Source organism: Brienomyrus brachyistius, chromosome 18, assembly GCF_023856365.1.
Source record: "Brienomyrus brachyistius isolate T26 chromosome 18, BBRACH_0.4, whole genome shotgun sequence".
NCBI lineage: Eukaryota > Metazoa > Chordata > Actinopteri > Osteoglossiformes > Mormyridae > Brienomyrus > Brienomyrus brachyistius.
In genome coordinates this window covers 2,484,120-2,502,024 of record NC_064550.1, presented here as the reverse complement: position 1 = coordinate 2,502,024, position 17,905 = coordinate 2,484,120, and the positions used below count along the sequence as shown (strand labels likewise).

The following is a 17,905-nucleotide window of genomic DNA, read 5'->3' as shown; positions in this document are numbered from 1 at the left end:
TGTGTTTGACTGTGCCCTGTGATAGTGATACCTGTGATACCGAGTGCTCTCACTGACTTGCCTCTCGGGAACTAAGAAATTATGGGGTTGTTCTCTTTGGCAAGGATGCTTCCATTGTGTCTGGAGCGGGCATGAACAACAACTGAGGATTTTTACTTCTATTCTTGAAAACTGAAACTGTACTTTGGCAAGGCGACGTCACATGGGCACGTGAGGACAGAAGAACGGTCAAGTGGGCACATTAGTTAATCTGTTAGGCTGCAGTCTTATCTTGATTCTGTACTAGATAATGGTTTTGCAAGATGGACGATCACATGATAGGAATGATAATTTGATAATCTGACTTTCCCAGACGGGTAGCAGGGTAGCTCAGTGCGTATTACTGTTACTTCTCAGCTCCTGAGCTAGAAGTCTGCATTCCACTTCTGGTATGTCTGTCCAAGCTCATATAATAGATTAAGTGGCATTTCTGAGCTGCCCTTTAAGTGTTTGTGACTGTGCCCCTGGCTTTGTATATGCTGCCTGGGATAGGCTTCAAGGTGCCAGCAGGATGGGTGATATGTTTTACACTCAATCACAAGCATCTCATTCACTTACACATTCCGCGGTGTCTTAACAGGTAAAACAATTAGGTAAAGTTATTTAGTTGGTTTGTTTATATGTTTTAATGTTTTCCTGTGCTTGCTTGATGAAAAAAATGAATGTTAATGATGACATTTATTATGCATTGTATTGCAAACACTGGGGCGGCATGGTGGTGCAGTGGTTAGCACTGTTGTCTCATACCTCTGGGGCCCGGGTTCGAGTCTCCACCTGGGTCACGTGTGCGGAGTTTGCATGTTCTCCCCATGTCGTCGTGGGGTTTCCGTCAGGTACTCTAGTTTCCCCCCACAGTCCAAAGACATGCTGAGGCTAATTGGAGTTGCTAATTGAATTTCATAAAAATTTGAAAATAAAACTGAAGGACATTCCTTCATTAACCTTTATTTTGCCCGGCAAAGCATTAAAAACAGTTTCTTATTTACAATGACAGTCTAGCAAGTGCCAAAAAGCACTTTGTAAAACAAAACTAAAATGGAATAATAATAATAATAAACATACAATTTTATAGACATTTTAGAATTCAAATGTGTGCTTTGAGTTATTGTAACGCCAGAAATTGTAAGCTGATAAGTGATTTTGAAGAGATATCCATTGCTAGTGTCTCAGATGAATGAATGCTGTTTAACAAATTATTATACTTTAGAAACTGATGCTTTAAACTCTGGAGTGAGGAGAACTGAATGAGAGAAAACTACTTACAAAAGGAATATATGTCCCCCGCGCCTCTTCCAGAGTCTCAGCATAAGAGACGCAGCATCGATGGCCTGCAGGAACTTTACGAAACGCTGGAGCAGGCAAGCTTGTCAGCCTTTGGAGAGCAGCGTCCCTTCAGCAAGCAGGAGTTTCGCCGTTCTTTCGTCAAGCGCTGCAACAACCCGATCATCAACGAAAAGCTGCATCATATCCGCATTCTACGCAGTACCCTTAAGGTAAAATACTAATAGACGATACTCCAAAAAAAGGCAATAATGCGCAGACTTGTGGACAATGAACATGTAGCATCTGGACTGAAAAACATTAAGGATTTCTTGCTTTGCACATTGGAAAATTTAAGTTCTCCAAATGCAACACTGTCATTCAGTGAGAAATAGCTATAATCATGTGTTTGCGAACAGGCTTTGTTTTAGACTACTGATGTATCGAAATAGACATGTGACCATTCAGATAATCGTATTCTCTCAGGCCAAAGAGGGAGACCTGACAGCTGTTAACCAAGTGCTTGAGGACTCCGAACTGACCTCCAAGAAGTTCAGAGAATGGAAGCAAAGGCACCATGAGCTGTTTTTGGACATCTGTGAGTTCATCTCAAGCACTAATGAGCCCCAAAATGGTGAAATATCTGCCCTGGCCACACCCCTCATAGCACACACCCATTCCTTCTTTGAGACACATGTTTGAAAGACTGCAATGACTGAAGCAATGCAGTCAAGCACCATGAACACAGTTTTTATCTCTACTGTACTATACCCATCCAGCTCACTACAGCTCCGTTCTGGAAGAGCTCACAGATGACGAAACCCTTTTTCAAATATAAACATGGTACTGAAAGGAAATTACTGTGGTTTATCTTTTAATAAAACACAAAAAGCCTCAAATGTTAATAATGGAATGTTTAAATAGAAAGTATTACATTTCATTCACTTTATATAAAAACGAAATACAAGAGACAGCTAAGTATATGTTTTAGACATTTCCTGTTATGCAATTTATTTTACTTTTTCAAATTTCCTTCTTGTATCTTTGTGTACTTCCAGCCACAAATGACATACTTTTTATTTATATTAGTAGATTTCCTTACCTTATTGTGTATCAGAGGGTAAACTTATTATTTTGTAATGAATAAAGAGCATATTTGGTGTGCGTGAATGTGTGTGTATGTGTGTGTATGTATGTATGTATGTATGTATGTATGTATGTACACACACACACACACACACACATATATATATATATATATGTGTGTGTGTGTGTGTGTGTGTATATATATATATATATATATATACACACACACACACACACACACACACTCGGTGACAAAAAAGTTAAGCAACCAGAAGTAATGGGGCATGCAGATGTCACAGTAGCTCGATGTTGGAACCAATGGGCCCATGAGGGCACCCAGACACGTTGTGAAGGTTCACCCAAGACAGACCACGCCAAGGGAGGATCATAATATCGTGTGTCGATCATAACAGAACCCCATGACATCTGCACCTGCCATACGAACACAGGTGTTGGACTCTCTATAACACCCTGTGTCATCCTGCACCGTGTGTTGATGACTGGAATTTGCTTTACTATAGGTTCACCGTCCCATGCATAGTCTGCCATTAACACCAGCACAGAGACTGTTGCATTTGGAGTGGTGCCATAACCGGGAGGCATGGACTGATGACGAGTAGCGTCATACCGTGTTCAATGATGAATCTCGGCTCTGCATGACCATGGATGACCGTCATGTGTGTGTATGGCAGGGCCAAGGGGAGAGAACCAATCCTGCCAATGTTGTGGAGAGACACACTGGCGTTACTCCTGGCATCATGGTGTGGGAGCCATAGGGTGTGACATCATGGTGTGGGGAGCCATAGGGTGTGACATCATGGTGTGGGGAGCCATAGGGTGTGACATCATGGTGTGGGGAGCCATAGGATGTGACATCATGGCGTGGGGAGCCATAGGGTGTGACATCATGGTGTGGGGAGCCATAGGGTGTGACATCATGGTGTGGGGAGCCATAGGGTATGACATCATGGTGTGAGGAGCCATAGGGTATGACATCATGGTGTGGGGAGCCATAGGGTATGACATCATGGTGTGGGGAGCCATAGGGTATGACATCATGGTGTAGGGAGCCATAGGGTATGACATCACGGTGTGGGGAGCCATAGGGTATGACTTCAGGTCATCTCTAGTAGTGATTCAGTGGACCCTGACGGCACAGCACATCCTGAAACAGCACCCTGGTACAGTCTTTCAGTATGACAACGCCCGTTCACACATGACACTTGTATCTATAGCCTGCCTGTGTCATGTTGGGATCCTTCTGTGGCCAACCAGGTCCCCCGATCTTTCCCCAATTGATCATGTGTGGGATCAGTTCAGACTCAGACCCATTGCCAATCTGCAGGATCTCGAGGGCCTGTTATAACAGCCGCAGGAGAGGATACAACAGCTGCACATCTCCCTTCCATACCGTAACACTGCTTATATCCAGGCCCGAGGGGGTGCCACACCCTACTGACATGGGACCAGCAGTGCGTCCATACTGCCAACTCTGTTGTCCATTTGATCAGACACTATAATCATTGCAATACAGTCACATGACCTTTCATAACGTGCAGATTTGTTTCATTTCCACCACTCTGTCTGGGTACTTAACTTTTTCTGTCACTGAGTGTATGTATAACATATACACCCAATGCTTTTGTAGGATGTGACACATCACACTGAAACACAGGGAATGCTAACCACAGCCATGGCTTCTTTTATACTTTTTTTCCATAATAATGTAAGTATGTACCCAGTATACAATGCTAATATTATATATGTATATATTCATTACTTTAAAGTACCAAAATATGGCATGACATGGGTTTTAGATAAGTGGGAATATGATTGTAACAGGCAGCTTGCTAACTTAAAACTGTGAAAAATCTTTGTGAATGCAGTTGTATATATCTACAAAATCTTTAAAAAAAAAAAGAAAATAATTTTTAAATCAATTTCAAATGTCAAAAGAATGTGTGTGTCTGTGTGTATGTCTATATATATATATATAGACACAAACACATACACACACAGTACCAGTCAAAAGTATGGACACGCCAAGCCATCTTCAAAGAGTGAGTGACAGTGTTGCATCACATGAGCTGGCCACCTGACTTAAATACAGTAGAAATGGTTTTGGGGGAATTTGACCAGAGAATGAGCATATGTGGGCCCTTCTTCAGGACAGCTGGAAAAGCATCTCAGGAGGCCACCTCATGAACCTGGTGTAGAGGAGACAGTAGGGTCAGCTAGTCACTGGAGCATTTGAGTTAAGGGCCTTGGAGGCATGACTCTCCCAACCACAGGATTTGAACCAGCAACCATCTGAGTTTCAACCCACAGAGCTCCCCTGCCCCAACAAAGTTTTTTTGCCTAATAGTTCTTTGGTCAGTGTATAATTCCATATATTGTATTTTATGGTTTCTAAAATATAGAAAATAGTACAAATAAACCTTTCTGTAGGCAGGTGTGTCCAAACCTTTGACTGATACTGTAAATATATATATATATATATATATATATATATATAAAAATATATATGTAAGGAATTGTGAGGTTAGCCATGGATCGCTTCCTGACTTTGGATTGAACTCAGGTTCCTACCCTAAAGATTTGTTTTTTTGGTCTCATTCGCTAGACCTGGCTTTTGTGCTTACCATCAATTGCCATCAGTCATTACCAGAAAGTTTATATGCAAACTATATATTCATATCAGTGCAACATCTGTAATGTGATAATTACTTATAAGGCGTAAATGAATTTTCATCACATATAATCAACATCATCTAACAAGGTCTATACATTGTCCAGTTTAAACATATGTTAGCTTTAAATTATCCAATATGTGTACGGAACATTCTTTAAAAAAAAAAAGAAGAATCTAACAAAAAAGATACAAATATTTATGCCAATGTACCGCAAACTGTGATTACGGAAAAATTAAAAGTCACAGCTGAAAAAAAACTTGCTTGATGGAAGTGAATCCTCTATTTTGTAGTGTTTCAATTACAAGAAAAATTACATGCTTATATTGCGATTATTTTACAAAAAAGTACAAAAAAAACTTGTATGCAGTAGTATCATGTAGTGAAACACATACAAATCGATATACTTATCATGTATAAATTTACAAAAATCATCAATTGCTGCTTTATGCCACTCAGCTCAACTTACCAACTCAATGGAAAAATATTGCTATAGGCAATATTAGAAATGAGCCATTTACCTTATGTTAATTATATGTAATATGAAATTAGTATTTCATTAATTCAATAGTTCATTGTGGTTCATTGATCAGTATGTAGAAGATAAACGTCTCAAAGTTAAGACTTTATGCAATTCGGCAAGATCCGGTCACACCTGCAAAGCCTTATTGCATGTGAAGTGTTGAGTCAATATATTGAGAAAGCTCTGTTATACAACATCATATTTTAAGCCAAGTACAGTATTAAAGTTTGTAGGAGTATAAATCAAGTGTCTAATCTAAATGAAGTACATTTTTCAGAAATAAAAAGCACCTTAAAGGATTTAATAAATAAACTTAAGTATGTATTGCAAAAAACAAATGACGGAAACACTGTATTAGCCGTAGCTTGTAGTCTCATATTTGCAGAGTTGTGCCCTCGTTTCTGGCCCCAACATGTATGAGAGGGTTGCCATGTTCAAACTGAGCATGGCAGCCTCATGGTGGCCGAATTTCCAAATACAGTAAAACCTTGGATTGCGAGTAAATTGGTGTTTTGCAAGACGAGCAAAAAATGTTCATAAATTCAAATTTAATAAACGAGTGAGGTCTTGCAATAGGAGTATTATGTATACGGTTTGTCTGCCTAGCGTCACGTGATCACAACTGAGTCTATGGTTCCCCTCGCTCTCTCTCTCTCTCTCTCTCTCTCTCGCTCTCTCTCTCTCTCTCTCTCTCTCTCTCTCTCTCTCTCTCTCGCTAAGGGGTTGTGGGTAATTTTCTTCCCTGCTCAGTCACAATCAGCTTATATTCTAAACTTCGTAGAAAAGCACCACCCGAATAAGGGCGTAGCAGTGCGAGCGATGAATCTGTTTGACGACAATGCAATGTACACATTTCCGCGAAATCGAAAAGGAGGCAAAAGCGGCTGTCATTGGATAGGTTCCTTGTTAAAATCGCACAAATTGAAAAAGTTTCCAGCGAGCTAACAGATACCATTGATTCCGTTGGTTATGGTGAAAGTCGTCCTACAAAATAACCCTCCTCTCTCTCGTGTCCCTCATACCATCCACGATTAATTTCAAAGGTAAAGTGCAGGTTAATTTGTTTTATGTATTTTTACTTTATATTTTGTATTAATCATTTTTATATTAATATTTTGGGGTTGTGGAACGACTCATCTAAGTTTCCATTATTTCTAATGGGAAAATTCGCTTTGATATATGAGTGCTTTGGATTACAGACACGTTTCCGGAACGAATTATGCTCGCAAACCAAGGTACCACTGTACATGAAATTGCGCTAATTATGATTGTCAGTGCAACTTATAAAGTATAAAGTGTACCCTACCTATGCATCTGATGCATTCCATTCTGGGATCTACTTCAGGGTCTAGGCTCCTAGGCTATGGAGATGGATGAGCATAATGGATAGAATATAATGTAAAGTAAACAAGCAAATCTGAAAAGTACTTAATGCTAAAATAATTGCATAGGAAATAAAACTCTTTAGTCTGTGCAGTTACTAGAACTGGATCTGACAAATAGTCTGCATTGCTAATTCAATGTACAGTATGGTTATGTACAGTATACTACAGTAAAGGCAGAAGTGTTTAAATATCTCACTGCTGGATGGGAACAATGATGCACCACCAGAAAAAATTAGAAATGTAGAAATACGTGCAATAGCTCATCTGCTAAGTGTTTTAATAGTTTATATTCATTGAAAAAATTTTTATTTTCATATAAAATAAGCAGTTTTTTTTTCATATTCAGTTTTTGAAAACAAAAGGCATCTGTATTTTAGTCATAAACACTACAGTTATTGCAAGATAATTATTTGGAACTTAGAACCCCAAATATTTGTAGTTTGTTGTATTAACTGCCATGTAAAAAAGTACTGGTGTGTTTTAAGGTAATGTTCTCTGGTCCAATTCGATCCAATCAGGTGTTATTTTCCAAGATTTTTTTACTTGTGGTGCATTTCATATAATTCCGGTCTTCACTGACGCAAGTCTGCATTTCCTGATGTTACAGTGTTTTACCTACAGGTTATCTGTTTTCTTGGTTTTATCGATGTGTTTTCTTGAAACAATTTTAAAAATTGATTTAAAACACTTAATTTGCCTTTGTTATTGCTGCAGTGTAAGCCTGACTGTGTGTAACTTGCGCAAAAATTGTGCTCCACTGTGACGCAAACATTGTATCCTGTAGTCGTAGGTTGTCCCTCACTGCCTCCACTGAAGAATCAATAGAATGTCTTCCACTGTGATGCCTCTATATATACAGCCTCTCTTCCTATGAAATCCCACACTTGACAATTAAGCAACCAACAAATCACTCCAATGACATGTACAATAATGTAAAATAAACAAGATATTGTTTTGCAGAAGGAATTGTGCCACGCACAACTGCAAATCCAAATCAGATGCTTGTTTTGGGGGTGCAGAACAGAGCTGATTTTGTATAATATCACTGTATAAAAAATATACATGAGGCCTAAGCGACCCAGGCAAAGGGAGACCAGGATGCAAATATTAGTCCAAGAGGTTTATTGGCCAGTACACTGGGTCAACTATAAAAAAACGTTACAAGGAAGCCACAGACACCACTGTCAGTAATTACAACAGGGCCACTAAACTGACAATGACCACAGCAGGGCAAATACTCGACTCGCCAACCAGAGCCTAAGCCGTTATATGTAATGGGTAACTGGTACAACACATACTGTAACGGCAATCAGGGCAGGATAACTGGTCATTATGAGACACACTAAGCCGCTAGGGTAACGCAATAAGCGAGCCTGACAGTATAATCCATTTCTTTAACTACTTTTTATCTATCTCTTTGCTTAGTAACTAAAGGAGATATATAGACAACATTTTATGACAAACTGCCTTTCGTTATGTCTGCTGTATGACACCAGTTTGAATGGGGTTTCATTGTGTTATTTTGTGGTATACGCGTAACAATACGTGTGTCAGATATATGATGAAAAGAACGTATTGCTCTTTTCCCAAAATATTAACTGCTGTACTGTGATGAATGACATGACAAAACTACAGTTATTCTTCCTAAGGCTCAAAGAAACTTTCTTGATTATATACAGAGATTGTAAACCAATATATAAATAAAAAGAAGAAAAAAAAACCTGTACTATAAAATTTCCTTCATGGTCTGTTCTTCATCAGTTAGTACAATATATTATATTACGTTGTATTAAACTTCAAAAGCTGTGCATAAATAATACATTTTGCAGTTTTGCTTTAATATTCTCTGTGTTAGGGATCCTTGCCCTTGGGGACTGCTGAATATACAGTTTTTAAACACTCTTGCCAATATTGTTAAAAGCTAGCTGGCCAGGAACAGGACTGGGAACCTGGTGAAGCCTTATTTCTGCTTTTCAGTGTTTTGCATTGGTGCCAAATAATGCTATTGAGAATAAGTTATTTCTGACACATTTATTTTATTCTGTTACTATTTGAATGGACATGATAATCCCAGATAACTTACTGTTATTTCCTTAGAATTTAATGCCTTAAATAATATTATATGCTGGAAAAAAAGTCACCCTATTTTCAGACATGCTTTGAGGTTTGTTGTATTAAAAGAGCTAGAATTTTTGCAGATAATATGCATGCAGGATATTAGGCAGCCAGCTGTCTGAGTTAAACCTTTATGCATCTTTATCAGGCCAAATATATTTCATGTCTTTATTGTGAGAGTGCTGTCCGTCATTCTAATCCTTTAAGCACTAAGGACAAGAGATTTCAATAGCAACAAAGCAGGAGTATTACAGATCGAAAACATTGCATGTTATTTGTACTTTACAAACAGTAATTTCGATTTCCAATGTTCTGACAATACCCCCCCCCCCTCATTTTTTTTACTGATGTCCCCCAATGAATGAGTTATCTAGCCTGTACCTTATATTCCATGTGAGGCACCTGACATAAAACAGATCTGTGAAGAGGAATGTTTCCTTTGAGGGTACACAAAGAAGATCAGCCTACCGTGCCCTGACCAAGAACGTCGGAACCTCCAGGCTAAAGCTGTTATATGGTTCCATGTGATATGTACAGCCATCATGTAAGCTCACCACTCGCCAGACCAAGGATAACTGCTGTTTGTGCGTACACGCTAAATATCTAAGGGCTTTCTGTCTGCTGATTCAATGTTGTCTCATGATGTGAATAGTAGGACAAACAGGAAATAGCTGGAGAAATGTGTTTAAGAATGACCTCCTGAATCTGAACGCTGGCATTGAGTTATTGCTGGCCGTCCATGTTAGACATGGACCATCCATAACAAAGAAACGGACTCGATCGCAACGAGGATCATAATGATACTATGGTGCTCACAGTGGTATAAATGACAAGTACTGTAAGCAACACTTGCAGGTGAGTTACATTTGGTGCACAATACGAATGCAAGATAGACCACGGAAGCTTTCTTCAGAATAACCCTTCTATGCAAGTTGAAAAGTGCTCTTTTCTTGGAAAAACTTATATTATGCGCACAGTGAGGTCAGGGACACTGAATCTGAAAGAGCACTTTTCTGCAGTGACTTTTGGGAGTCAGAGGACCATTAATAACTCTGATGATAACTTGGATGTTAGGGAAGCTGTCACGTTGAAGAAGGTGACCTTCCGGGGAATGCTTTAGGAGGAATCCAGATAAAATGTTTGCATGCTAAGAAGAATACAGAAAGAGCAGCTGTTGAAATAATAGCTGAAGTGCGGGAGTTTTATGAAGGTTTAGGGAAATATATTCATGCAGCTTCAAAGTGTGTTCAGTAATGGAGTGGAGGTATTGACCTTTCCTTTTTAATTCTAATATTAGATTTTTTTTTAACCACTGTTGCTGAAATCGTTACAATATTTTGCCTCTCAGGTGGTATAACTGCAAGGGTGGCTGACATTTACCTGGAGATGCTAAAAATTGGACAGTGTTGTTAATTTGCCTCTTCAGTGTGGCACAGAAGATAGGTGAAGTGCTATGGTACATTGTAAAGGGGCCAGATGATATTTTTTAATTACAGTAAGAAAAGTCTATGCAAGGGTGCTGGGTGTAGGAGGAAATGCATGAATATGAGGCATCAAGGCTATTATCAATTATGGGTGATATTGTTGCTTTTTGACAAGGATGTTGCACTTATTGCCTCATTGGACTGTGACATCAGGTGCACATTTTATTTGCGGCTCAGGATGAAGTGACATGGTGAGTTTCAGGGGTCAGTGGTTGGGGAGAAAGTTAATCGCCGGACAAACATGAGTCTGAGGCTATCAATCTCTTCTGGAAAAGGAGGAGTCCTAACATGGTTATCTACAGAGATCAAAGGAAACAATTCTGACAGATAACCACATGTCTAACTAATTACTCAACACCATCCAGCAGTCATTTTCTGATTTTTGTTAGTGATTAATTTAGTGCTAACATGCTTGCATAAATTTCCCCGGTACGGTTGAATCCGTACACGTGAAACGTGGCCATACACATACAGGTCCCAGTGGCATCCACACATCTTTAACTGATGCTTTAATAATTCAGTTCCTAAGCTGACAGTTTGCTAACTGGGGTGTCCACACGTGCACCCAAACTCTCAGTCCATTCCCTCAAGCAGATTCAGGTGGACTATCATCACTTATACTTAGACATGTACTCCTAAAGACTTTCGTCCTGCAGACAAGGCGGAGGCAGGCTGCTGCTGATGACGTGCTGCTGGTTTTTGGGAGTGTGTATAACTGATTGCAATGGTTAGGCCTATATGGTGCCAGGATCACAGCGTACGAAGCTCTGCATGCAATTTCCTCCCAGTCTGCTCCCCTTCTAGGTAGTTTTAGGATTTATTATATCTTCCTTATGTTTCTAATAATTGACAGTATATCACAGAGATCCAAATGCTGCACTCTCTAACTGTACTTAATGACATTATGTCACATATTTAGCTATCCCTAGAAACAATTGTCCCATTTTCTCTCTAATTACGAGCACTAACCTGTCTCTGTCCAGAGGATACAGATATTTTGTATCCTTTGTCCAAAAAGGTGGTTTAGGTGCACAGGAATGAGGAGGCGGTGTTGGTACACGGGGATGGGGTGGGGGCGGTTTTGGTACACGGGGATGGGGTGGGGGCGGTTTTGGTACACGGGGATGGGGTGGGGGCGGTTTTGGTACACGGGGATGGGGGTGGGGGCGGTTTTGGTACACGGGGATGGGGTGGGGGCGGTTTTGGTACACGGGGATGGGGTGGGGGCGGTTTTGGTACACGGGGATGGGGTGGGGGCGGTGTTGGTACACGGGGATGGGGTGGGGGCGGTGTTGGTACACGGGGATGGGGTGGGGGCGGTGTTGGTACATGGGGATGGGGTGGGGGCGGTTTTGGTACACGGGGATGGGGTGGGGGCGGTGTTGGTACACGGGGATGGGGTGGGGGCGGTGTTGGTACACGGGGATGGGGTGGGGGCGGTGTTGGTACACGGGGATGGGGTGGGGGCGGTGTTGGTACACGGGGATGGGGTGGGGGCGGTGTTGGTACACGGGGATGGGGTGGGGGCGGTGTTGGTACACGGGGATGGGGTGGGGGCGGTTTTGGTACACGGGGATGGGGTGGGGGCGGTGTTGGTACACGGGGATGGGGTGGGGGCGGTTTTGGTACACGGGGATGGGGTGGGGGCGGTGTTGGTACACGGGGATGGGGTGGGGGCGGTGTTGGTACACGGGGATGGGGTGGGGGCGGTTTTGGTACACGGGGATGGGGTGGGGGCAGTGTTGGTACACGGGGATGGGGTGGGGGCGGTTTTGGTACACGGGGATGGGGTGGGGGCAGTGTTGGTACACGGGGATGGGGTGGGGGCGGTTTTGGTACACGGGGATGGGGTGGGGGCGGTGTTGGTACACGGGGATGGGGTGGGGGCGGTGTTGGTACACGGGGATGGGGTGGGGGCGGTGTTGGTACACGGGGATGGGGTGCAGAGACCTGTGAATTTTGATGTTTTTATGTCACCCGCAGTCCACTTATTCTATGCAACTTTGGGTTTATTTTCTGTAAAGCCCATAGCCAATATTGGTTGTTGTGGGTTGCACAACTTTCTGAAGTGTAGTTTCAGGCACACGCACAGCACTTTGCTTGTGATACTATTGAAATATTTGTTTGAAATTTTCACTGGAAATCTTAACAAAGATTGAAAAAGATGTCAGAAGACATAAGGGTTGGAATGCTTTAAACACACACGTATGTCGGGTAAACATATCTTTATGGGGACCGCTCATTCATTTCTATGGGAAAAATGCTGACGCAAACTGTAACCATAAGTAACCAAGCAAAATATAATATTTTTTTACATTTTCAGTTTTTTCATTGCAGTCACAGATTTTTATTAAATTAATCATTGATACTTTATTGATCCCCATGGGGAAATTCTCTTTTTATGCCTCTTTCAATTTGCTCTTTGTAGAGTAAGCTGTCTGTGAAGGGAGCCTCCTGTAGTGGCATCCAGGGAGCTGGAGGCTAAGGGCCTTGCTTAAGGACTCACAGACGTGCTGAGGCTGGGTTTGAACCGGTGACCTTCTGATTACAGGCACACGGGCTTAGCCTACTCAACCATGAGCTGCTCATTTTGTCTTCTGTGCCACACTGAAGAGGCAAAAATTGAGTTTTCCCTTATGGATACCAGGAAACCGGTCCCCATAAGGGAAAACAAACAGGTATTCATCACGTTATGGGGACAAGGTATACCCACACACACACTCACACACAACAGCCTCAGAAGCACTCTGTTTGTGCAGCTGACAAAGGATGAAAACATTCAAAGTATCCAGTTTCTTCTGAAAATATATTTATATATGTAAATATATCAATATATCTCCCTGCCCCACCCTGTTACAGAGAGCTGGAGCAGAGTACAGTTTGGGTCACAGGTTGCATAAATCTCCCAAGCCAATCACAACCATGTGATTACAGCTCCCCCTGCTGGAGCAGAGAGTCATAGCAAGTAAGCTGTACAGAAAAGTAAGGGAATCAAAATATTAGAATTCAGGAATATGTTGAGACAAAAAAGTCCACGAGCTCAACAAGCTGTGTTGACTATTTAATCAACTTACTACTCCATTCTGTGTTGCTTCGTTCGAGTATCTTTGCATCTGACCTTTACAGTTGTTCCAAGAAGTCAGCTGAAGGGGGAAGGTGGTGGATAAGGCAAAGGACCAGGCACGCAATGTGGAATCGGAGCTCACAGCTGCTCTGGCTAAGCAGGGTGCATTGCTGTGTTGTCCAGTGTAGCAAACAGCAGTAGTTCCAGCAACTGCCTGAGGCTGTTTCCCAACTTATTGGCAGGATTTGTAACCTTCAGGTTTTGCTGATCAAACGCTCTGCTATGGCAGCTGACTTCGGACACTTCAGTGACATCACATAGCACTTTGCTACACCCCAGCCCTTTATGGTCTCACTCAAACAGTGTTTTCCTCCTCCAGTGCTTGCCTGTGTTCACAAATCAGCTCTGTCCATCGGGAAAAGAACTAAAGTATCCTACATTTGACAAGTCGCTGGTACATTTTTACATCAGTGCAGCAACACAAAACAGAAAACCTGTACCTGTTCTTACGTTTCCTACGCTCCTGGTTTGATTGTGTTAACTACCAGACGCCAAGTGAAACTGCTATCTCTCTGCTAGGGACAGCGATCAGCAGCCTGATCATAATGACACTTCATTGGTCCCTGTGGGGAAATTCTCTGTTTTCCTACCACATCTTGCTCTCCATGAGACACACATAAAGGTGAGAGTAGGCTTGGTGTTTTTTAGCACGGGGTCATAACTGCTGGCATCCGTAGAACTTGGGCTTACGGACACGTGCCTGTTTTTCAAGGCTTGGCTCAAGTTGGCGACCTTCAGGTTACATGAACAGAGGCTTAGTCCACTAAGCCACACACAGCCCCTATGCTACACAGTTTTACGCTCTGGTTATCGGGAGTGAGTGGAACAGCTGTTTCGCATTAATTTCCACTCTTTCTCCAGTTTCCTAAAATAGGTGATTGCTTATCATTATGAAGATCCTTATCATTATTATGGATATCTTGATGTGCAAACGCATCAAAGGCTGATCAGCCCCTTGTACTCCGATCCAGATAGATAAAAGTCCTGTAACACCTGCAGCGTCTGCACGCAAATATCTTCAAAGAAGGCACCTTGTAATGGAAGAAAGTGGTAAACCATAACCCAGCAAGTGCTAAGAAAGTAGTGACAGTGGCAATAAAGATCTATCTTATTTTATCTTATCTTTAAGCCGTATGCTGGTTATGAGGGAATACACAGATCAGATGCAGAAGTTCATTCCACCAGTGGAACCATACATGCAAGCCTCTAGCATGACATTTGTTTCTTCCGGGTGGAGGAATCATCAGGAACCATTCACATGTTGATCAAGGTGGGCGGGATGGAACGTAGGCCCTGTTGAATCACTTGAGGTAGGTTGGTGCCGTTCTATCAATAGCTTTCAAAGCAATCACGAAGGACTTGACAGGAACTGAAGGTGCGCACCTACGGGGTGGTGCCACCTACCAAGGAATTTTGGCTGATTAAATAGCAAATGTGCTGCTGCTGATGTCCTTTTTCAAAGCATGCCATTGACAGAGACAATTCTTGGATTTTATCCTTAGGGGGGGCTCATCACCCCAATGAGTAAACCTGATAGTTTCCACACCCCACTGACTGGCCTGTAGCGGTATGACCGCTCTTTACCATGCATCACAAATTTCAATAAAAAAAAAAAATAGAGTGAAAACATTCAATCCAAGAATGACATAGAGTAATTATAGTAATGTGAAAGTTTCCAGCCAAAAAACATGATCTGATATAAAGCCACTTAAATAAAAATGTTAATAACATATGTTAGCATTTCCTGTGATGGGTTGGTGCCCCATCCAGAGTTGTTCGCAGCCTTGCACCCATAGCCTCCGGGATCGCCAGTGGCTCTGGACTGCCAGTGATCCTGAATAGAATAAGCAGTTACAGAAATGTTAGCATTCCAACAGGGCTGCCAGTCAGACTGTGCACTTAGTGTTTGTTTACAAGTTTACAGAACACTCACTGTACAAAGTATGCTGATCTCAGCATTCGTATCTCCAAAATGGTCCAATGGTTGATATCCATCATAGTTCTTTAGTCTAAGCTAAAATGGCCAAACACAGCAAAAACTACCTGTGTTTATACAGTGTGTGTGACGTCATCAGCTTTCACCCATGTATTTCAGCACATACTTTGCGTATACATATGACTCACAGCGTTCAACACAGCATTCAACAAAATAACATGACATATCACGAGTCCCAGCTTATTTTAAAGCTATACTGCATAACAGCTTTATGGCATTGGTTACTGTGAGCATGGCTTTTGGTGGCCACTCAGCGGGGGTGCGGGAATGAGTATTAAAACAGGCGATACAAAGCCAGAAAAGCAATAAATTTATTTGCCATTTTCTTATCTGGGTAAACTGGAGGTGGTGAGGAAAAAGTTGACCAAATGCCCCAGTTGCAGAATTGATTGAGATTTCTCTCAATTGTTCCCAAGCGGTACAGCTTTCAAAATATTCTGCTTGACGAGGTACACAGAAGTATCCGAAATGCTTTTAATGCCAAGGGCATTTATTTGCAGTTGAAGTTTATTTATTCATGTAAGAAAAATGTTTGGAAATTGGTTTGTGTTTTGTTCGCTTACCGTGACTGTCAAGATTTAAAGCAGATCATGTTTGCGCTTGTAATTTGAGTGCTATCAGCAGTTTAGGTGCTGGCTACTGTATTCTGCAGAGAAGTGGAGGGATCCCCACAATAACCTTTGCCGAGCCAAGGGTGTGAAATATATCTATATAAAAATCCAGGACAAATCACTAAATGGTTTTAGAAAAGCTATTTTTCTGGGGGCCTCCAGATGACCTCCGGGTAGCCTGCTTCACAATCAGCAGATTTTTGATGTTAATCCTCTGCTATGGCCCTTGTACTTCCTCATGTATTTTCAGCATCCAGCCTCATAATTTGCTTTATTAGGGTAGCCTGAAGCTTCTTGTTTCACCCAAATTTATTAGTTTTAACAAATACCGTGGTAACGGGCTTTTGGCGGTTCAAAGAATCAGTTAAGGCATAAGGTCTAACATGTGAAGGAATTTGTCAGGACAGGTCCTTGTCCCGTTGTCTGTCGTTTCCCCATTTGGCCAGTGGGTGTCGGTGGTCATCCCATTCTGTTCCCTGTGTTCCCCTAGGTTTAACTCCATTCACAGTCCACACAGTTTCCCTTGTTCCATTTGCTGAGCATGTGACTGTGAACCATGCATCCCATGCCATTGCAAGTTCAGGACTGGCTGGACATTTTGGGCATTTGTATTCCAGAGCTATATTTTTGTAAACCTCATGTTAAATTATGTTGCTTGTGTCATTGTCCCCAGTTAAACCTACCTGTACCCAGTTTGTGTATGTGTGTCCTGTATTCCTGGCATTTCCTGTGTTCCTTGTATCACTGCATCCCTAGTGTTTGAGTAATGCTTAATGGCCCACACCTGTTCCTTATGAAACCTTATTATTTATGCACATATGTGACCCGTGCTGGCAAAATGAGTCAGAATGAGGAAATTTTCAAAATGGAGTTATTATTATTTTTTAGATTCTCCTTTTTAAAACCTTCAAAATAATGTATGGTTTGTTGGAATCGGACAAAAAATGACCGAGTTACATCCGTAACGGCCTCGCTTCATGGTGATACCAAACAATCGGTGGGGGGAGTCCCAGTCATGCCGTGAGTGAGTGGAGAAAAACACGGATTTTCTAAGAAAATTTAAGATAAAGATATAGGGACTAATTTCTGAAGACAAAGCCCGCACAAAACATTCAAATTATGATGGTTCATGGTATTTGCTATTTTGATTATTGGGATCGATAGATGATGACTTAATGGACTCATTTTTGGGAAAATATCAATTTCGACAAAAAGTAACTTTGACATTTTTGACTCTAGCTCATAATTAGCCTGTGCACATTCCGACTCATTTTGCCAGCACGGGTCACATATGTGCCTGCACATGCCCTCTTCCTCTGTTGACTACTAAATGTGTTTCTTGAATGTGTGTAAAATGTTAGTTAGATGTTCCCTGCTGTACCCCGTCCTATGTCTGTGTCTTCGTTCTGTGTTTCCTCATGTATAATTTTAGCCTTTGTTAGCGCTTATATAGCTTACTTCGCCTTTTTTAGACACCTCATGGTCTGTTGGTTTCTGACTGTTTTTGTGTTTGAGAATAACATTCCCTAAACTTCAGAGCCAGCAAGTGGACTGTGACTCATGCCCCGACGTAACAGAGTTATTTTTCAGTA

At 41.6% G+C, this 17,905-nt stretch overlaps 1 protein-coding gene across 1 annotated transcript in view; it reads left to right on the top strand.

The window, feature by feature from the left end:
- Positions 1 to 2,469, top strand: part of LOC125712928 (connector enhancer of kinase suppressor of ras 2-like) — a 43,223-nt gene extending 40,754 nt beyond the window's left edge. Inside the window, exons 23-24 of the mRNA XM_048983527.1 lie at positions 1,336 to 1,532; positions 1,786 to 2,469. Coding sequence (XP_048839484.1) covers positions 1,336 to 1,532; positions 1,786 to 2,001 — 413 coding nt within the window. The 3' untranslated portion in view covers positions 2,002 to 2,469. The remainder of the gene's footprint in view (positions 1 to 1,335; positions 1,533 to 1,785) is intronic.
- The last annotated feature ends 15,436 nt before the right edge of the window (positions 2,470 to 17,905 follow it).